Consider the following 21458-nt stretch of genomic DNA (forward strand, 5'->3'; position numbering starts at 1 on the left):
GGACTACGAGGAGGAGGAGGAGGAGGAGGAGGAGGAGGAGGAGGAGGAGGAGGAGGAGGAGGAGGAGGAGGAGGAGGAGGAGGAGGAGAAGGATGATTGGTTAGCATGAGTGTTTGTCTCTACCCGTCCTAGTAAACACAACACCAGCCCCCCCTTGACAACACATGCAACACTAGAATCACTTACTGTCTCTCTATCATATCCTGTCCCCATATAAACAGCACACAGTTTGTCTCTACCTGTCCTAGTAAACACAACACCAGCCCCCCCTTGACAACACATGCAACACTAGAATCACTTACTGTCTCTCTATCATATCCTGTCCCCATATAAACAGCACACAGTTTGTCTCTACCTGTCCTAGTAAACACAACCCCCCTCCACACACACACACACACACACACACATATATGCAACACTAGAATCACTTACTGTTTCTCTATCATATCCTGTCCCCATATAAACAGCACACAGTTTGTCTCTAACTGTCCTAGTAAACACAACCCCCTCCACACACACACACACACACACACACACACACACATGCAACACTAGAATCACTTACTGTTGTGCCGTGTATTTCGTCGCCTCCTCGGAAATGAGTGCAATTCTGGATATGTTCTTTGCGACAACCTTGGTCTTGTGCGAGGCGGCCATGAACCAGGCGGGGGTACCAGGGACCTGCCGCGCCCCTGTGGCGGAATAATGATAATAATAATAGTGAGAGTAGTATTAGTGATGAGAAGGGAAGGGAAGGGAAGGGAAGGGATGGAGTGTGTGATTGAGATTGGGTTAGAATATTTAGTAGTAGAAAGGGAAGGGAAGGGAAGGGAAGTGATGGGAAAAGAAGGGAAGGGAAGGGAAGGGATGGGAAAAGAAGGGAACGGAAGGGAAGGGAAGGGAAGGGAAAAGAAGGGAAAGGAAGGGATGGAGTGTGTGATTGAGATTGGGTTAGAATATTTAGTAGTAGAAAGGGAAGGGAAGGGAAGGGAAGTGATGGGAAAAGGGAAGTCAAGGGAAGTGATGGGAAAAGAAGGGAAGGGAAGGGAAGGGAAGGGATGGAGTGTGTGATTGAGATTGGGTTAGAATATTTAGTAGTAGAAAGGGAAGGGAAGGGAAGGGAAGGGAAGTGATGGGAAAAGAAGGGAAGGGAAGGGATGGAGTATGTGATTGAGACTGGGTTAGAATATTTAGTAGTAGAAAGGGAAGGGAAGGGAAGGAAGGGAAGGAAAAGAAGGGAAGGGAAGGAAGAGAAGGAAAGTAAAGGAAGGGAAGAGAAGGGAGGGGAAGAAGGGAAGGAAGAGTAGGGATGCAGGAAAGGAAGGGAAAGGGAAGGAGGAGAAGGGAATGAAAGGAAGAAGGGAAGGGAAGGGAAGGAAAAGGAAAGGAAGGGAAGGAAGGGAAGGGAAGGAAGGGAAGTGAAGGAAAAGAAGGGAGATGAAGGGAAGGGAAGGAAGGAAGGGATGGGAAGAAAAGGAAGGAAGGGAAAGAAGGAAGGAAGGGGAAGGAAGGGAAATGGAAGGATGGGAAGTGAAGGGAAGAGAAAGGAAAGGGAAGTGAAGGGAAGGAAAGGAAGGAAGAGAAAGGAAGGGAAGGAAATGGAAAAATAAAATATAGAGAAGGAGGCGGAAGAGGCGGAGAACAAAGAGAAGGAAAAGACTGGAGGAAACACACACACACACACAAAACCTCCCCCCCCTACACACACACACACACACACACACACACAAAACCTCCCCCCCCTACACACACACACATACACACACACACACACACAAAACCTCCCCCCCTACACACACACACAAAAAAAAAATAAAAAAAAAAATAAATAAATAAATAAATAAAGTTAAGATCACAGAAGGCGGCTGAGGATATTTTGTACAGAACAACTAAATTAAAGGAAACAGAAGATTGCAAGGATATATACATAAAGAAAAATAGAAATGAAGAAGAAAGAAGGAAATGGAACGAACTACTAGCAGAGGTGAAGGAGAAGAATAATGAAAGATCTGTGGAAGAAAAGGAGATATTTTTTTGGAGAATAGTAGGGGACCGAGGCAGAAAGTGGTACACAAGAGAGAGGATAAAGAAGAACCAAAGTTAGAAAAGATAGATAAGAGTAAATGTTTAAGAGTGATGTATACAAATGTAGATGGATTAATAACTAGTAAATTGGAACTGCAAGATTTCATAAAGGAGAAAGAACCAATGATCGTATGCTTAACGGAAACCAAACTGAACGAAGCTATTAAATTAGAGATAAATAAAAACTATGATATATGGAGGAAAGATAGAATGGGCAAAGGGGGAGGTGGAGTGATGATAATGACAAAAAAGGAGTTAACAGTGAAAGCGGTAGAATACGGTGAAGGTAAAGCTGAAATTGCGAAAGTAAATGTGGAAACCAAAAACAAGGAAAGGTTGACAATTATAACCGCATATGTACCACCCAGAACAAACTCTTGGTGTAAGGAAGAGCACGACACTATGATCAATGACACTATACGGAGTTTAAGCAAAATGCTAAAGGAAGACAAAAAAGTTATGCTAGTTGGTGACTTCAATTGTAAAGAGATTGACTGGGAGACATTCGAGAGTAATAGTGGAGATAACGCATGGGGATAGATTCCTAAGATTGATGATGGAGAATCTTATGATACAAAGAGTGAATGAACATACAAGATATAGAAGTGACGATGAACCGGCAAGACTGGACCTAGTACTAACAAAAGGAATATACATCAAGGATGAACTAAGGTATGGATGTCCACTGGGCAAGAGTGATCATGTAACCATAGAGATTGATACAGAAGTGGAGGTTACTAAAGAGGATGAATCCTACAAATCAAACAGGCTAAACTATATTAAGACAGACATGGAAAACCTTCGGAAGTTTTACGAGAAAGTGGAATGGGATGAGTTACTGAGAAAAAATAAAGTACAAGAAAAGTATGATATCTTTATGGAAGCCTATAACACTGGTGTCAAAAAATATGTACCCGTATACAGACCCAAAGTTAAGGGTAGGAAGGACTGGTTTAATGCCAAATGTGCAAATGCAAAAGAAAAAGGGACAAAGCATGGAAAAGACTAAAAGAAGGAAGAATCAAAGAAACAAAGAAGACTTCAGAATGGCGAGAAATGAATATGTGAAAATAAGGAAAGAAGAAGAAGAAAGGGATATGAGAAGGATATTGTGGAAAAATGCAAAGAACAGCCCAAGTTGTTTTACAGATTTATAAATGGGAAGACTAAACCGAAAGAAACAATAGAAAGACTGAGAGACGGGAATGTGGAAGTCAATGACCCTAAAGGTATGGCAGAGTTATTAAATAGAAAATTCCAGCAAGTCTTTACCAAAGAAACAATCTTTATTGCGCCACAAGAGAATAAAATAGAAGTTCATATGGAAGAGATTATGGTAAACAAAGAAGAGATCCATAAATTACTGGGAGAACTAGAAGATGGAAAAGCAGTAGGACCGGATGGAGTTTCTGGGTATATTTAAAAAAAATGTAGAGATGAATTAATTGTTCCAATATACGACATCATTAGATGCTCAGTAGCAACAGGTACAGTGCCCAATGAGTGGAGAAGGGCTGAAGTGGTCCCCATATATAAAAGTGGAAGGAAAGATGAACCTTCAAACTACAGACCCATATCCCTGACAAGTGTTTTGTGCAAAATATGTGAGAAAATAATAAAGAAGCAGTGGACTAAATTTCTAGAAGAGCATAAGTTAATTACCAGCAAACAATATGGATTTCAAAAGGGCCGATCATGTGTTACAAACCTACTCAGTTTTTACTCAAGAGTGACAGACAGAACTCAGGAAAGGGATGGATGGGTTGATTGTATTTATCTAGATTTGAAAAAGGCCTTTGACAAAGTTCCACATACAAGACTATTATGGAAACTGGAAAATAAAGGAGGATTGAAAGGAAATATGAAAAATGGATGGCAAGCTACCTAATGGGAAGGAGATGAGAACTGTGGTCAAGGACATAAAATCAGAATGGAGAAATGTAGAAAGCGGAGTACCACAGGGTTCAGTATTAGCACCGATAATCTTCCTGGTATATGTAAATGACATGGCTGAAGGAGTTAATAGCTACATAAACCTGTTTGCTGACGACGCTAAATTACAAAAACATATAAGAAACCAAAAAGATCGTGAAATATTGCAAGAAGACCTATACAAAATTTGGAAATGGAGTATGGATTGGGAGATGGAATTTAATGTGAAAAAATGTCATGTTATGGAAATGGGTAAAAGTGAAACAAGACCAATCTGGATATACAAAATGGGAAATGGTGAAACATTAAAAAAAGTGCATGAAGAGAGAGACCTGGGAGTAGTGATGAGGATGATAATCAACCAGAGAGTCATATAAATCGGATCTTTAGAGACACATATAACTTGGTGAGAAATATTGGAGTAGCATTTAGCTACATGGACAAGGACATGATGAGAAGGCTAATCACTACCATGATTAGACCAAAATTAGAATATGCAGAGGTAGTGTGGTCCCCCCATAAGAAGAAGCATATAAAGAAACTAGAAAGAATACAGAGGATGGCATCAAAAATGGTCCCAGAGTTGGAGGGATTAATATACGAGGAAAGATTAAAGGAAATGAACTTAACAACACTGGAACAAAGAAGAGAAAGGGGAGACCTAATCCAAATTTATAAATTATTAAACAAAATAGATGAAGTAGATAATGAAGAACTGCTACTAACAGAAGGAAACATAAGCAGAAATACAAGAGGACACAGTAAAAAATTGAGAAAGGGGAGATGCTTGAGAGACACAAAGAAGTATAGCTTCCCGCAAAGAAATGTAGAGGTTTGGAACAGTCTGAGCGAGGATACAGTATCAGCGAGGAGTGTGCAAAGCTTTAAAGATAAGTTGGATAAATGCAGACACGGAGACGGGACCACACGAGCATAATGCCCAGGCCCTGTAAAACTACAACTAGGTAAATACACACACACAACTTTTTTTTGAAAATGCAAATTGGAGTGGGCTGTACAAAGCCAAAAGTACCCAAGACAAGTGGGAGGAGTTTTTAAAGCTGTACAAAGAAGCCGAGAATAGATATGTCCCTGAGGTAACCAAAAAGGATGTTGGTAAAAAGGAGAGGTTTAACAAAAGATGCGAGGCAGCTAGAAAAAGAAAGGAGGAAGCCTGGAAGGGATGGAGGAGACGAAGAAGAATCAACGCGTGGAACAATTTCAAACAAGCAAGGAATGAATATACAAAGATTAGAAGAGAAGAAAAACGGAAATATGAAAAAGATATAATCGATAAATGCAAAGACCAACCTAAATTATTTTATAGACATGTGAACGGCAAATTAAAGAATAGAGAAACAATCAATAAACTGAAATTGGATGGAACTACATATGAAGCCCCAGCAGAGATGGCAGAAGTGATGAACAACTGCTTTCATAGAGTTTTCACAAAGGAAGACGAATTCGTACAACCACCGGGCCAGGAAAGAGGAAGGGTTATGCAGGAGATACAGTTAACGGTGCAGGAGGTCAAGGAAAGCTTGAACAAGCTGGATGTAAGAAAGGCGACAGGGCCGGATGAAGTATCAGGGTGGATCCTGAAAGAATGTAGTGAGCAACTTGCAGAGAAACTGCACTCCATAATGAGTGCCTCCCTGAGTGAAGGAAGGGTACCACAAGATTGGAAGAGAGCAAACATAGTACCAATTTATAAAGGAGGAGAGAGAGAGGACCCATTAAATTACAGACCGGTATCACTCACTAGTGTGGTTGCGAAGATATGTGAGAGGTTAGTTAAAAACAGGTGGTCGGATTTTTGGGTAAGTGAGAGAATTATCTCAGATTGCCAGTTTGGATTCAGGAGGGAGATCGTGTGTCACCAACTTGTTGTGTTACTACTCAAGGGTGACAGATTTAATGCAAGAGAGAGACGGCTGGGGGGATGGAGTGTACCTGGATTTGAAAAAGACATTTGACAAAGTACTGCACAGAAGACTAATTTGGAAAATTAAAAATAGGGGTGGAGTTGGTGATGGACTGATTAAGTGGCTGGAGGACTTCCTAACTAACAGGGAAATGAGGACAATAATCAAGGACAAGGTATCCAACTGGTGCCCAGTGAGGAGTGGGGTCACACAAGGTTTGGTGCTGGCACCAATAATGTTTGCTGTTTATATAAATGATATGGTGGAAGGAGTGACCAGCCATGTGAGATTGTTTGCAGATTATGCAAAGCTATTGAGACGAGTCAATGATGTGAAAGACTGTGAGGCATTGCAGAGGAACCTGGACAAAATATGGGAGTGGAGTGGTACATGGCAGATGGAATTCAACCTTGGGAAATGTAAAAAAATAGAGTTTGGTAGGAGTGGTAGATGTGAATATGATTATAAGATGGGAAGTGAGATAATATGCAGAGGAATGGAAGAAAAAGATTTGGGAGTGACTATCTCAGAGTACATGTCACCGGACAAACACATCAACAGGATAAAGGGACAAACTATGAATTTGCTGAAGAACATAAGGACGGCATTTGTGTATTTGGACGAAGAGATGATGAAGAAAATAATAGTTACAATGATAAGGCCAAGGCTGGAGTATGCAGCAGTGGTCTGGTCTCCTCATGAAAAGAAGAACATAAGAAAGCTGGAAAGAGTACAGAGAATGGCAACTAAGATAACATAAGAACATAAGAACATTGGAGTCTGCAAGAGGCCGGTAGGCCTGTACGAGGCAGCTCCTCTGAACCTAAGCTCCTGTGTAGCTCCCGTGTATCTAACCCCACCTAATAATCACTGTCCATGAATTTATCCAATCTATTTTTTAATGTGACAGTTGTATTGGCACTTATAACATGACTGCTAAGCCTATTCCACTCATCCACCACCCTGTTTGTAAACCAATTTTTGCCTATGTCCCTGTTGAATCTGAATTTATCCAGTTTAAACCCATTACTTCGTGTCCTACCCAATTTTCTTACCTACAAAACCTTATGAATGTCTCCCTTATTAAAGCCCTTCATCCATTTATAAACCTCGATCATGTCTCCACGCACCCTTCGCCTTTCTAGAGAATGCAAGTTTAACTGTTTGAGTCTTTCCTCGTATGGCAAGTTTCTCAACCCCTGAATCATCTTAGTCATCCTCCTCTGCACCGATTCTAATATTTTGATATCCATTCTATAGTAGGGTGACCAGAACTGAACCACATAGTCAAGATGAGGTCTAACTAATGCTAAATATAGTTTGAGGAAGACTTCGGGGCTTCTGTTGCTTACGCTCCTTGAAATTAATCCCAGCACCCTATTTGCTCGATTTCTAGTTTGAATGCATTGTGCCCTTGGATGGAGATCAGAGATAGTACCAGAACTTAAGGATCGGACTTACGAGGAGAGACTCAATAGCATGGGGCTCACAACCCTGGAGAGAAGAGAAAGAGGAGACCTGATAGCGGTGTACAGGGTGGCGAGCTGGGTGGAGAATCTGGACAGAGAGGACCTGTGTGTGTGGAGTGAGAGAGAAACGAGAGGACATGGAAAGGAGTTGAGGGCGACCACGTGTAGGCGAGATGTGAAAAAGTTTAGCTTCCTAAACAGAAGCATTGAGGTGTGGAATGGACTGGAGGAGGAGGTGGTTTGTGCAAGAAACATTCATGATTTTAGGAAAAGTTGGATAGGAGCGGATATGGAGACGGGACAGCGCGAGCTCCTTTCCCGTCTGTCACAACTAGGTAAATACAACTAGGTGGACACACACACACACACACACACACACACACACACACACACACACACCGCTCCGGTAGCTCAATCGGTAGAGCGCTGCACTGCAAGTCTTCACGGCCAAACAGGCGGCGGTTCGAGCCCCGCTCAGGCCAGATTCTTTCCGTTGACTAGGAGTGGTTACTGTCCCCTTGAGCAAGGGGATGGGTTGTGTGGTGTGTGAGGTCTTAGTACCCAGAGATCGACAATAATGAGCACTTACTCACGTTGGGAGGGTACCTGCTGGCGAAAGTCCAACTCGTGATCAGGCCGTGGTGAATTACACACACACACACACACACACACACACACACACACACACACACACACACACACACTTTAAGGCACTCTGAATAGGGGCCCCAAAACCCCCTCCAGGCTGCCGGCACTTCCCTTGAGGCTCTGGAACAAGCACTGCAGACAGACAGACACACACACCTCACCCTTGGGACCTAAGATGACCTCCACAAACACGTGACATGACCCTCACAAACCTAACAGGACTAGTTTTTTTTATATACTTGATACTTATATTTTACCTGAAATGACACACAAACACCAATAATGTTCATAATATATATAAATGATATGCCAAAGGGTATAAAAAGTTATATGAGCCTTTTTGCAGACGATGCAAAATTAATAAGGAAAGTGTAGATGGAGGAAGACTGTGAAGAACTGCAAAAAGACCTGTACAGAGTGTATAGATGGACCCAGTTATGGGAGATGGAATTTAATGCAAACAAATGCCATGTTATGGAAATGGGGAAAAGTATAAAAAGACCAAGGAAGACATACAGGATGGGAGAAGAAAACTTAAAGTTAGCACATGAAGAAAAAAGATTTGGGAGTAACGATGCAAGACACACCATCCCCAGAAAAGCACATAAACAAGTTATTTGGAGAAACCTACAGGATGATGCAAAATATAAGGGTTGGATTATAGACTTTTTAACGAAGAGAAATGAGAACAGTAATCAAGAGCAATAAATCAAGCTGGGCGGAAGTGACCAGTGGAGTCCTCCAAGGATCGGTGCTGGCTCCGATTATGTTTGCAATATATATAATTGACATGACAGAAGGGGTGACAAGCTATATGAATATGTTTGCTGATGATGCTAAACTAATGAGGAGGGTGGCTAATGAAGAAGACTGTGTAGCCTTGAGTCAGGATTTCGATAGAATAAGCGAATGGTCACGCAAATGGGAAATGACATTCAATACAGAGAACTGTAGTGTGATGGAGTTTGGTAAGAGCAGTAGACGGATATTGGGGAACTACTCTCTGAGTAATGAAAGAATCATGAAAAAAACAGAAGAATAAGGATCTGGGAGTGACAATAACAGACAAGTTATCCTTTGGGAAGCATATAAATTGGATAACACGTGAAACATACAATCTTCTTAGAAACATAAAAGCAGTATTTACATATCTAGACGAAGAGACGGTGAAGAAACTAATAACATCGGTGATACGTCCAAGACTGGAATATGCAGCGTTAGTGTGGTCACCTACATTGAAGAAAGAAATTAGAAAGTTGGAAAGAATACAGAGAGCAGCGACCAAACTATCGGAAACTTTGAGAGAACACTTACCCCCGGTCTCACAGACGCCGAATCACAAAAAATCGTAGTACCTCGGAGACAGCGTTTTCCCCGAATCACTACGAAAATTTTTTATCTTTTCATCTCGAGGCGTTCGGTCGACCTCGAGGGCATATTCCCCGAAGTACACCGAATTATTTCCCAAAGTGATACGACGTACTACAAAATGCTACGATGTACTATGATTTCGCCCTGATTTTCTCCCGCAGTACGCAGAGAGTTGGAGCAGATGTACTACGAAGTATCACGCACCACACCAACAGTCCCGATTTGTAAGTACGAAGTACTACAATGTACGAAGAACTACACCGATAACTCCTGATCTACTACGAGTTTCAAATCTCCAAGAATTTGCTCCCGATTTTGAGCAAAAGACACACCCCAGCATCATCACGACCAGGTTGGGGCTCTGTGTCCAAGTGGATTGGTGACGCAAGAGGGCTGGAGGAGGGGGTGTCTCCCCGGTAGCAGACGATGACCTCTTCTTGGATCGTCCCTTCACTTTCTTGGCAGGTTGTTCTTGAGTGTCTTCTTGTTGCTCATCATCATCAGGAGAGGCAGCAGCGGCAGAAGACCTTTTCTTCTTGTCTTGTCCCTTCTCGTCCTTTTTTGGTTCCATTGTGATGTGACGCGACTCCTGCAAATTGGAAAAGACTGATTGATGTGCAAAATGCTTGCCTTTTAATACTCTTCCCAAATTCGTAATAGGGTATGGTGGGGTAAGTTGCCCCCTTAAGAGAGATTGCCTGTTGTAGCCACATTTTTTGCAATAGAATTAAAAAAAAAAAGATCTGTTGAAAGCTTAGGCTAAGGCCTATCTATGGTATATATCATATCCACTCATTATGATTTTGACTTTATTATAATGACAATTTAAAAAAAATAAAGGGGGCTTCTTACCCCGCATATGGGGTAGAACGCCCACTGGGTAGACCTTTTACCCCACTCTGGCTTACAATAATAAAATTCACAAAAACATAAGGAAAATATTTTTTCACATTATAAAAAATATGATATGTATTCCCTTTTTGAAAACTATACCCTATAAATCTCTCTTGATGTGAAATATAGGAACACAGTCATATTTGTGTCTCCTAATGAACAGAATGTAAAACTAAACAATTAATTAATTTTCCAAAAGGTATCCCCTTCTTTTAGACTAGTAATATTAGACAGCTTCCCTTTCTTCTGAATTTTTGTAACAAAAGGAACATCTACTTTCATGAAAAATATATGGAACTAAATATTCAATTAATTTGATAAAATATGTCCTTTCTGTTGAATATTGATATCTGAAACAGTTAAAAACACCAACTTCCTTATAGTCTCAAACTCAAAAGTGTTCACTTATGGATGCCTTTCAAAAACTTAAACAAATTATATTTAAAGCAATACTGTAATGCCTAATCAGACTGGCAGTTTTGACATACGTACAGATCTAGGCCTACTCCAATTGTACATTCCGCATGTACTCATACCTTTATACATGTCCCGAGGGAGACAAGAAGGGGTGGTGGTGTTGGGATCTTTCTTTCGAATTCTTTTAAGAAGATTCGGAGAAAAGCATCAGAAAGGTGGGATACCTTTGAATTAGTGCAAGTCATCTGTGAAATTGATAGAAGGAAATGCACCTTTATTGTGGTGTATCGACCTCCGGATACAAGAGCAGAGGTCTTTATTGATGAATTTCGCACATTTTTGGAGTCTGTGGATATGGTGAGTGCAAATGTGTTCATCCGTGGTGACTTTAATCTATGGATTGATGATCCTGAAAATTCTTCTGCCATGGCCTTCATTGAGATGATGGACAGTTTCAACCTGATTAATAAAGTGAACGAGATGACTTCTTTAGGGGGTCATGTGCTAGACTTGGTTTTCAGCGATATAGACGGTGATCTAGTGCAAGGGGGGGGTGTTGATGAAATATGTTGTATGTCCCCGGTGCATAAATTGGTAACCTTTGAAATTTCATACGTGAGGGAAGCAGTGCAGAGAAAAAAGATTACGTTCAGATTGCGAAAGAATTTTCAACCAGAAATACTGATTAACTCTGTAATACAGGAAATTACTATTAATTGTCGTGAAATCTGTGAACATGGCTCGGTGTTACGTGGAAATTGTGCTACCTGCCTGGTTAAGCTATATAATGGTTTAGCTAAAGATGAGTATAACAGCCTCTGTCCTCTGAGTGAAAAGGAGATAGTGTTGAGAGATCATGCACCTTGGTTTAATGTGGAAATACTGTGGGCAAAAAGAGAGAAGAAAAAAGAAAGACTGTGGCTTATGCAAAAAACAGATGAGGCAAGAAGAGCATACCAGGAGGCGAGAAACAAAGAAAATCGGCTTGTGATAAAACGGAAAAAGAATACTATCGGAATAAGGTTGTGGAGGCAGGGCCGAACATCAATAAATTATATAAGGTGCTTGACAGTTTGAGTGGAAACAGAAAGGTTAACAAGCTTCCGGATGGTTTCTCGGATGAAGTGCTGGCAAATAAGTTTTTAGACTTTTTTGACAAGAAAATTGAGAAAGTTATCATGAACTTTAGAGGCGACCGCGGTTACCATGGATCCGCTGTGGAAACTCCAGTCCCTGAAATTAAGTTAACAAGCTTTCAACAAGTGGATGTGGCTGTGGTGAAAACTATCATACACAGGTGAACCTGACGTACTGTGATGGTGATTCCTTGCCGATAAGTGACATCATTAAGAGTGGAAACTTTAGTGATTTATTAAATATTATGACTGTGATGGTTAACACTAGTATTGAAAACAAGACTTTCCCTGAGAGTGAGAAAGCGGCGATCGTGAAACCTATCGTTAAAGGTAAACTGGACCCACAGTGTTTAGTTCCTCTAGACCAGTATCCAGCTTGACGTTTCTATCCAAGATACTTGAAAATGTGATCTTAAATCAGCTAATGGAGCATCTGCTAGTGGTGCAGGCTTTACCGGATAATGAATCTGCCTACAAGAGGCTTTACTCAACTGAAACTACTCTCTGTTCGGTGGTAAACAACTTGCTTGTGCTTATGGATGAAGGGAAGTGTGGTGTTCTGATTTTGTTAGACTTGAGTGCTGCGTTTGACACGGTGGAGCACAGTCTATTGCTTCGGGATTGTAAGAATATTGGAATTGAGGGTGGTGTGCTGGATTATCTGAGGAGTTACCTTGAGAACAGAACTTACTGTGTGCAAATAGGTAAATCGTTCTCCACTCATAAACTTTTGCAAAGAGTAGTCCCCGAGAGAAGTGTACTGGGTCCAATTTTATTGTGTTTATACTATCGGTCTTTCACATTTGCTAAGAAGGCATGAAGTTGACTTTAAACTGTATGCTGATGATACACAGTTCTATTTGTCGCTGAGTGATGTGGAAAACACTGAAGATAAGCTGAGCAGAATTATGGATGATGTCGGGAAATGGATGAATTCTAAGCAACTGAAGCTGAATGAGGATAAAACTGAATGTTTGATTGTGGGGAAGAACAAGGATCTCAGGAGGCTAGATGTTTCCACTCTTCGGATAAAAGATGACACTAGGACTGTAAAAAAGTCAGTCAAAGATTTAGGTGTGATACTTGACTGCACTCTACCATTCAAAGAACAGATCAGTCAGGTGGTGAGAACTGCAGGCTACCATCTGAGAAATATTGCATTTGTCAAGAAATACCTGGATGATAAGACCATGAAGATGCTTATATATAATCATGTAAATAGAAAGCTGGATTATTGTAACTCACTTTATTATGGCCTTCCTAAATATCTGCTGAAGAAACTACAACTTGTTATGAACAGAGCTGCAAGGCTAACAAAGGGTCTGGTGAGAGAATAACACCTGCACTTACAGACTTGCATTGGCTGCCCATCAAGGCAAGGCTAACAAAGGGTCTGCCCCCCGTGAGAGAATAACACCTGCACTTACAGACTTGCATTGGCTGCCCATCAAGGCAAGGCTAACAAAGGGTCTGCCCCCCCGTGAGAGAATAACACCTGCACTCACAGACTTGCATTGGCTGCCCATCAAGGCACGCATAGTCTACAAAATATTTGTCTTGACTTATCAAGCAATGCGACTTGGTAAACCTGGATATTTGAGAAATATTCTACAGGATTTTCATTTGGACACCACCATGTCACTGAGACACAGTGCAGAACAGTATAGACTCTATGAGCCCAGGGTCAACCTGGAACTGGGTTTCAGAGCATTTGAGAAGAGTGACCCGCGGCTCTTGGATCAGTTATGTGTAAGCATGGTGGTGCAGAGAGTGACAAGAGAAAGGGCATTGCAAGGAAGAAGGGTGGTAGGGTCTTTGAGACAAATCATGAATGGCAGAAGTGTGAGCATGGAGGTAAAGAGGGATTTGAGAAATACAATAATAGTACCAACCCTCACATATGCAAGAGAAACGAGGGCCTGGAATGAAAGTCAGAGGTCTAGAGTGCAGGCAGTGGAAATGAGTTATTTGAGAAGTGCTTGTGGTGTGAGTAGAATGGAAGGAATGAGTAATGAAAGTGTGTACGAGAGTTTTGGAATGTGTCACTTGGGTGAAGGGAAGAAGCGTGGAGTGGTGGAAGAAGTGAAGCGACAGACTTTAAAGTGGTTTGGCCACATGGAGCAAATGAAGGAGAGTAAGATGACCAGAAGGGTGTATGTGAGTGAGATAGAGGGAGGGAATGCTAGAGGACGACCTTGAGTGAAATGGAGGGATAGGGTGCAAGAGTACGTTAGGGAGAGGGGGGAAAGATCTTTGAGAGACTTTGAGCAGGCACGGAGGGAGTGTCTGGATAGAGATAGATGGAAACTCTGTAATGTGTGATGACTCTCATACTGGAGTGTCCGGGGGTTGTGTAAGGTTGTGTGTGGCGTCACTGGCACACTACAACGCAGCAGTGACTGGCAACAAAACACCAGCAACCAAATATTACAAAAAATACCACACAAATGACAGGACTCCCATGAGCTGCACACTGTTCACTGACTGACAAAGACACCCACCTGTGTGCTGGATGATGGAGGCGTGGTTGGGGGAGTTGCTGCGCTCACCCTTGTCAAAGTTCTTCAGCTCCAAGTGGCCGTGATGGATCCACAGGTCTGGAGGCTGGACGCCAGGCTTGTTGCTCTCACTGCAGCTGCCGCCAACACTGCAAGGAAGTGATGCATCTTACTAGCTGCTAAATACTACTGAGTGCTGCTGCTGTACCTCGCAGGGCTGTCCAGAGGGAGATGGAAGGGCACATGCAATCTTCAAAACAGGATGGATGTTAAAGGTATGAGGTTTGAGTTCAACAAAGCATATTTGAATTCATTTAAAGAAATAGCTCCCAGCCAGCACACTGCAAGCAATCACAAGTTAGAAACACGTGTTAGCTGCTCCACCAAGAGACACAGATATCACAAACAGAGGTCACTTGTTACCCTGCAACTATGTATAGCACAAAATGAAAGTCCATCTTGAACATTTCCTATGAACAAGTTTACCTTTTTTTTTCTTTCTCTAATCTTGGCAAACTTAAGTCTTTGTGGACTATGCCCTGCAGCCTTGTTCTCCATATTACAAAGTGAATAAAAAGTTCCTGCAGTCAGTGTAAAGGATTGCTGAAATGAGTCATGGGATGAAACACACCAACAAGAAACTGTCCTGCCACCTTACACAATGCTTGGCCTGGGCTCCGCCTTGACCCGCGGCAGTACAGTGTGGTGGCCAAGAAGGCCCCCAGCTGGTCATGGCTCCTGCCACGCCAGCGATCACCAGCACAATCAGGCCTCTCGCTCCACACACCAGCCTGGGGCTCACCGATGCTCTTGTCAACAGCTGGAACACAGGAGCAGATGTATAATATTTAACATTGGCTTAATCAATCAGTCAATCAATGGGGCCTCTGCCAGCCTGCCTCACCCAAACTATGACACCATTCTTGGGGGTTCCTCTGTGCAGGTCCCCATGCAGGCACCTTCCCCATACCATGTACCTCCCAGCAGGATCCATCAACCTGCTCTAACCCAACTTTCTGGGCACACTCTTTACTAAGGATTGTCTCTTACATAAACAACCTGGTAAGCAGGGTTTACCCACATGCCCACAGAGCCAGAAGTGGCATTCACAGAGCATGCAGGTAATGGGCCTCAAGTCAGCCTCAGGAGGAGTGCTCCATGATGAGGGACAGTATGGTGGGACACAACATGTGCATAACTGGGAGAACAGTGACTGATGCACCACAACACAACATGCAGGTAATGGGCCTTAAGTCAGCCTCAGGGAAGGAGTGCTCCATGATGAGGGACAGTGTGGTGGGACACAACATGTGCATAACTGGGAGAACAGTGACTGATGCACCACAGCAATGACGGCTCCCTAAGACTAACACTTCCTTACCTGGAAGTCGTGAAGCTTTCCACGGAGGAGAATGGACCAAAACCTTTGACATTGTGAGAGTGCATCTTGTGCAAATACTTCCTTGAAGGCGTCAGTCCATGGACGGTGAGGTGAGCCAGTCCCCCGTCACTTCCCCCATCACCCAGTCACCGACAGTTTGGTCCGTGGTGAGGAATATCACGTAGCCTGGAACAAACAAAATTACTCTCTCAATAATCTTTTTTTAACCGTGTACCAGTGACAGGCAAAATTTGTGGCTTTACCGTGTAGCAGCGACGGGCCTAAATAGATGATGCATAAACTGATCACAAATGCATTGATATATATTATAAAATGGCTTGCCTGAGTGATGATTTTCTCTCTCTCTCTCTCTTTTTTTTACGTCGCGGCCTATTGCGCCGGTAGGCTTCTTCCAGGTGGGTCCTGATGGTCGGCCCCTGGCAGTGCTTAGAGTGGCCTTTCAGAAACATGATCCCTGCAGCTACTGGGTTAAGTGCTGCCCATAGCTCAATAGGCTCTTTGGAGGGCCTCTTGGATGACCCCAGCCAGTAGTGGCTCAGGCAAATTGTATTTATAGTGGCTGACAGGATGTATGGTTCTTGCTTCCTGCCTGGCCCACGCTGCCCACCACCATGACCTAAGTCACTGTTTATTTACTATATATCCAGGTCTTTTCCACGTCAGTGAAGGTGTGTTCCCTTAACTATGTAGTCTAGTACATCACTGTGGTTTGGCACACTGACTCTTTTTTATTTTTATATAATTTGAAGATGCCATCCTGGTAACCCATCAGCTCACCTGTGATCCTCCCATTGTTCCGCTGCAGCGGCTGCCGGTGAAGGTGGTGGTGGACGGCTGGCCAGGGAGGGCCAGGACGGTCAGGCCACCAGCAGGGTGTTGAGCCACCAGGATATAGGGGGACTCACGCCAAACCTGATGGGGAAAAGTGTGTGGGAAAAAGTGTGATTTTGGCACACCAAAACTTCAAAGTTCCCCCATCATGCATTTTATATATATATATATATATCTATATATATATCTATATATATATATATATATATATATTTATATATATATATATATATATATATATATATATATATATACTGGTGAGTGATTCATAAGTTTCCATAGGTTACTTTAAGTTTAAGTTTAGGCCTGTAAGTCTGAGCACAGTCAAGGATCCAGATACATACTTGTTCAGTACTTGTTTGTAGTTGGTACAGGAGCAGGTTTAGGACAGATAGAGTTGCCTGAAGTTGTCATTTTCATGACAGAATATTATATTATTACCATACAGAAGAATATCTACTTCTATTCTGTTACAGTTTGGTTGCAAACCTTGGTTGCTATTATGATACATTGCCAGCCAAGTTAGTAAAGACTAAAGGAGGCTGATTTTTTACCTAGTAAAAAACATGTCAAGTTGGCAACATTAGCGCAGGAGGATATAATAATGTAGGAATCTTTTTTTTATACTTTGAAGAGAATAAATGAATCATTGCACATGAATAGGTTGTTTTACTTTATCATCTTTGGAGCACATCATTTAACCTATGGAATACTTTTACTCAGAAAAAATACAAATAAAATCAATGATTTAATCATTTGATTAAATCAATTTGATTAAATCATTGCCAACCCTGCTGTGCTGTTTCTAATACCATTATGTAAGGTTCATTTTTAAGTATTTGCAAAAGGTCAATGAAAAAATCAATATCTCAAACACTAATAATAGCTCACCCTATGAGTCATAATTTCTCTGTGCCTCATCACAGCAAGGATTCAGCTGTGCAGGATTTCCTTGAGAAGTGTTGCAGGACTGAGTGAATATTTACTGAAAGAAGAACGAAGGCTTCCAGCACTGTGGTCTCACCCTGATGGTCTTCACAGCAAACTCACACACTGTTGATGGCTTGAGGCTGTCAATGAGGCAGGTCACATCCGTGGCGTTGACGTAGCGGCTGGAGGATGAGGACGAGAAGGTGGTGCAGCTGTTGTACTGCAGGAGTCAAAGGTCAGTATTAACAGGAGTCAGGTACAAGGACGGAGGAAAACATAAGAAAGGTCACTGGATGAAGGACTGGCTTGTGAAATGAGACATGAATGACAGGAGGATAGGAAGGGTGTGAGGGAGTGCTTGCAGGAAAAGAGGATGTGTAAGTGAAGGATAAGGATGTATGAGGGAGGATATGAGGTGTATAAGGGACTGTTTGCAGGAAAAAGAGGATGCATGAGTTATGGATAAGGATGTGTGAGGTGGACGTGAGGTGAATAAGGGAGTTTGCTGGGACGAGAGTATGAGTAAGTAATGGATAAGGATATAGAGAGGAAGATATGAGGTGAATGAGGGGCTGTTTGTAGGAGGGAGAAGGATGCAAGTTACGAATAAGGATGTGGAGAGGTGGATATGAGGTGAATAAGGGAGTGTGTGCAGGGAAACAAGAATGTGTAAGTGGTGAATAAGTTCCTTGACAAATGACTAACTTTTCCGCTGCTGTGTTGATGCAAGTGGCAAGTCGTGACACAGTGCACAAAGAACATGAGATAAAACATATATTTTCCAGCTGATGACTGCCCTCCCTGAAGCAGCCCAGCAACACTACCCAAAACTGACCTCTTTTGACCTCCCATTCTTCATGCTTGTGTTTGGAACGGCATCTAGTGGCCTTTTAATTGTTGTTTAATTTGTTTACCTTGAGTTGCCTCCCTTGAAAAAAAAAATAATAATAATAATAATAAATAAATAAATAAATAAATCACCTGGTTCTGGCTCAGCATGGTGTCCGCCCACTGCAGCACCACGGTGAAGGGCGTCAGCACCACGGCCTTCACCCACACCGCCGGGTCCAGCGTGGGTGCCACCACCTCCTCCTCCTCTGGCTGGGTGCGGACTTGCTGGTACACCGGTTGCCCGTCACCCACGTTGTTGAAGGCTCGCAGGCTTATCACAAACTCCATGTTGGGTTCTGAGGAGATGGAGAACTTGTTATGGACCTAATCGTAACAATACAACAATTTTTTCACGACCCTTAACCCGTCCGCTGCGATTGGCACGGATTTTGCCTTCACTGGTAGCCTGGTAACATAGTCCCAGGTCTTTCTCTCGCTGTCTGTGGTGGATAGTGGAGTGTTTCCCATGTGGTATTGGTGTGCTGGATATCCCCTCCCAAGGTGCAGGACTACACTTTTCTTCACTGAACTGTAGCCACGGACACTTTTTGTTCCATTCCTGTAGCTTGGCGAGGTCTGCTGCTAGGAAATCCGCAGTCAAGGGGTTAAACTGGGCAGAACAGATAACAAATAAGATAGACTAACAGACAACAGGTAGAAAGACAGATAACAGGCCACAGATAACCAATGAATAACCTGACTAACATTATGACCACCCAGGAAATATCTGAGAGTTCAGGGCAGACAGAGGAATGAGCCTGAACGATGATGAGTCTGAAAATGGCAACTCAGAATACCACCTCCTTTCCCTCAATAATTGCTCTCATGGTCCAGGGTCTTCACAATATGGAGAGCTAACTTTATGATGGTGTGTAAATACTTTTCTGTGTGTGTTTGTGTGTGTGTGTGTGTGTGTGTGTGTGTGTGTGTGTGTGTGTGTGTGTGAAATGTTAACAGACTCAATAAATGTTTAACTATGATCTACTTAGCAAGATCTCTACCTTCACTTTACTTTGCTTAAATGAAAACTTGTTATGGACTCCATCATCATTTTTTTGGGGGGGGGTGAATGTAATGTTAACTCCAGACTCAATAAATGGTTAACTATGATATCATTTAACCCATTGACTGTGGATTTCCTACCAGAAGACCTCACCAAGCTATAAAAATGGATCAAAATGTTTCTACTAAAATTCAGTGAAGAAAAATGTAAAGTCCTGCACCTTGGGAGGGGATATCCAGCACACCAATACCACATGGGAAACACTCCACTGTCCACCAGAGAGGCAGAGAAAGGTTACCAGACTAACAGTGAAGGCAAATCCGTGCCAATCGCATTTGACAGGCTAACAAAATCTTTACCTTCTCTTGGCTCAACACAAATGTAGAAGTGGCTAATTCAAAATCCCTGTCTTGTGGAGAATCACACTGCAGGTCTGCATACTACTTGGCCAGAAAATGGAAAATTAGTCACAAATGATCATCTTACACCCAGCTTATCAAGGATGTAACCGTGCTGCTTGATGTCCACGTTCTTGTTGCAGATGTCCTCCACGCCTTGGTCCCAGGCAATGGTGTAGCCACAGCAGCACATTGTGCTGTGCAGGGGCTGCCAACACACCCTGATGTGGTCAGTCAGCGCCACGGCTGTAATGGACCACAAGACACTACAGATAACACAGTGACTCCACCATCATGATCACTATGTAGGTTTTATCATGGCTTCCAAACATGAATATTTTGTACCATGAAAACAAAATTATACAAATGTATTGTACCTGTAAGTTATCCTAAATTCTATGCACAACACATATATTAGGTTTATACTGTTTGTTGGGAATTAAGAATGTAAGTGATGGATAAGGAGGTAGGAGGTAGGAGGGACAATTTGAAGGGGACAGAGGATGTAAATCACAACACTGGGAAACACTCACCCTTCAGACCAACTGGCTTGTCTGGGACCCTGTTTTCATGGAGGTCATTGGTGAGGTCCCCGCCAGGTGGACTGAGTGTATGGGCAGTGCCGATGACCGTGAGTGCTGCAAGATGGAAATGGAAAATGAAAATGAGGAGCTGTTAGCATATTCTCAACATGGAAAAATTCCACTTACATTAAAATTTACTCTGTTGAAATGAAATGGGAAAAGTATATTTGTCCCCTTGAATGTGCATTTCCTAGCAGAAGACCTCATCAAGCTACAGGAGTGGAACAAAAAGTGGCTGCTACAATTCAATGAAGAAAATGTAGTCCTGCACCTTGGGAGAGGATATCCAGCACACCAATACCACATGGGAAACACTCCACTATCCACCACAGAGACAGAGAAAGACATGAAACTATATATATGATACTAGGCTAACAGTGAAATCCAAACCCGTGCCAACCGCAGCGGACGGGTTAACCCAAACTACCTGCCCGTCCACGGACCCCATAGGGCACGGAGGGTAGACGACCGGGGCTTACATGTCAACGCCTACACGCCCCGCCACGGCACCGCTACAAGGCCGGGAGCACGAGGATTGCGTCCCTTCCTCTCTCCCGCGCGAGGTAAACAAACACTGAACAGCTGATGGCTGGGATTATTGTACAACGTTGCCAGATTGTCGTACTCAGTTTCTCATGTTTCCCAATTTCCATCCCCAAAACTGTTTCCTGGGTCACAATAACGATATTTATTTGTAGTTATTGTTGAAATGGTTTATTATTCATGTTTCCTGGTGATATTTATGCAGGGAGAAGCTGGTAAATGTAATGCTCCGAGTACGACAATCTGGAAACGATGCTGGGATAACTTGCCTTCATCATCTCGCCCTCGTGCATGTACCGGTTTTCGACGCTTAACCATTGCCAAAACACATCAGGAATCAACGGTTTTAGTGATAACTATATCTGAGTCTCGTTATTGGGCGCCAGAGACAGGTTTTGGGTGGGAGATCGGCAAATATAACAGGCTGACTGTAACGAGCTGGCAACTTCACGCCCGTGTGACTCGCCAGCGATACGAAATTGTCGTACTTGGAACATTGTA

The 21458-nt window shown here is 42.6% G+C and overlaps 2 protein-coding genes and 1 long non-coding RNA gene across 6 annotated transcripts in view; all 3 read right to left on the reverse strand.

Annotated features, from left to right (window-relative positions):
- Positions 1–9946, reverse strand: part of LOC126990117 (thyroid peroxidase-like) — a 48326-nt gene extending 38380 nt beyond the window's left edge. Inside the window, 1 exon segment of the mRNA XM_050848667.1 lies at positions 9763–9946. Coding sequence (XP_050704624.1) covers positions 9763–9773 — 11 coding nt within the window. The 5' untranslated portion in view covers positions 9774–9946.
- On the reverse strand, positions 9946–15852 carry LOC126990116 (uncharacterized). Its single transcript, XR_007744021.1, has 4 exons — positions 15757–15852; positions 15034–15195; positions 14379–14524; positions 9946–10019 (listed from the first exon to the last, which is right to left on the reverse strand). It is a non-coding gene; the product is annotated as an uncharacterized LOC126990116 (long non-coding RNA).
- Positions 15853–16667: 815 nt separating this feature from the next.
- LOC126990118 (neogenin-like) lies at positions 16668–20937 on the reverse strand. 4 transcript variants are annotated; one of them, XR_007744022.1, is made up of 4 exons: positions 20894–20937; positions 18520–18725; positions 17500–17758; positions 16668–16689 (listed from the first exon to the last, which is right to left on the reverse strand). XR_007744022.1 is itself a non-coding variant. In XM_050848668.1 (3 exons), the coding sequence occupies exons 2-3, from the start codon at positions 18715–18717 to the stop codon at positions 17591–17593; spliced, it is 366 nt and encodes a 121-aa protein (XP_050704625.1). In that variant the 5' UTR covers positions 18718–18725; positions 20894–20936; the 3' UTR covers positions 16870–17590. The 4 variants fall into 4 exon arrangements, 3 of the variants coding, with proteins under 3 accessions (XP_050704625.1, XP_050704627.1, XP_050704626.1); XM_050848668.1 differs by lacking the exon at positions 16668–16689 and having other exon boundaries at positions 16870–17758; positions 20894–20936; XM_050848670.1 differs by lacking the exons at positions 16668–16689; positions 20894–20937 and adding an exon at positions 19921–19926 and having other exon boundaries at positions 16870–17758.
- Between the last annotated feature and the right edge of the window lie 521 nt (positions 20938–21458).

The sequence above is a fragment of the Eriocheir sinensis genome, unplaced genomic scaffold (assembly GCF_024679095.1).
Source record: "Eriocheir sinensis breed Jianghai 21 unplaced genomic scaffold, ASM2467909v1 Scaffold1454, whole genome shotgun sequence".
NCBI lineage: Eukaryota > Metazoa > Arthropoda > Malacostraca > Decapoda > Varunidae > Eriocheir > Eriocheir sinensis.

Coding starts and splice junctions, on each gene's coding strand:
- LOC126990118 (XM_050848668.1), bottom strand. CDS start 18,717: ATGGAGTTTGTGATAAGCCTGCGAGCCTTCAACAACGTGGGTGACGGG. Junction 17,759..18,519: donor CCATGCTGAGCCAGAACCAG/GTGATTTATTTA, acceptor TGACTCCTGCAG/TACAACAGCTGCACCACCTT.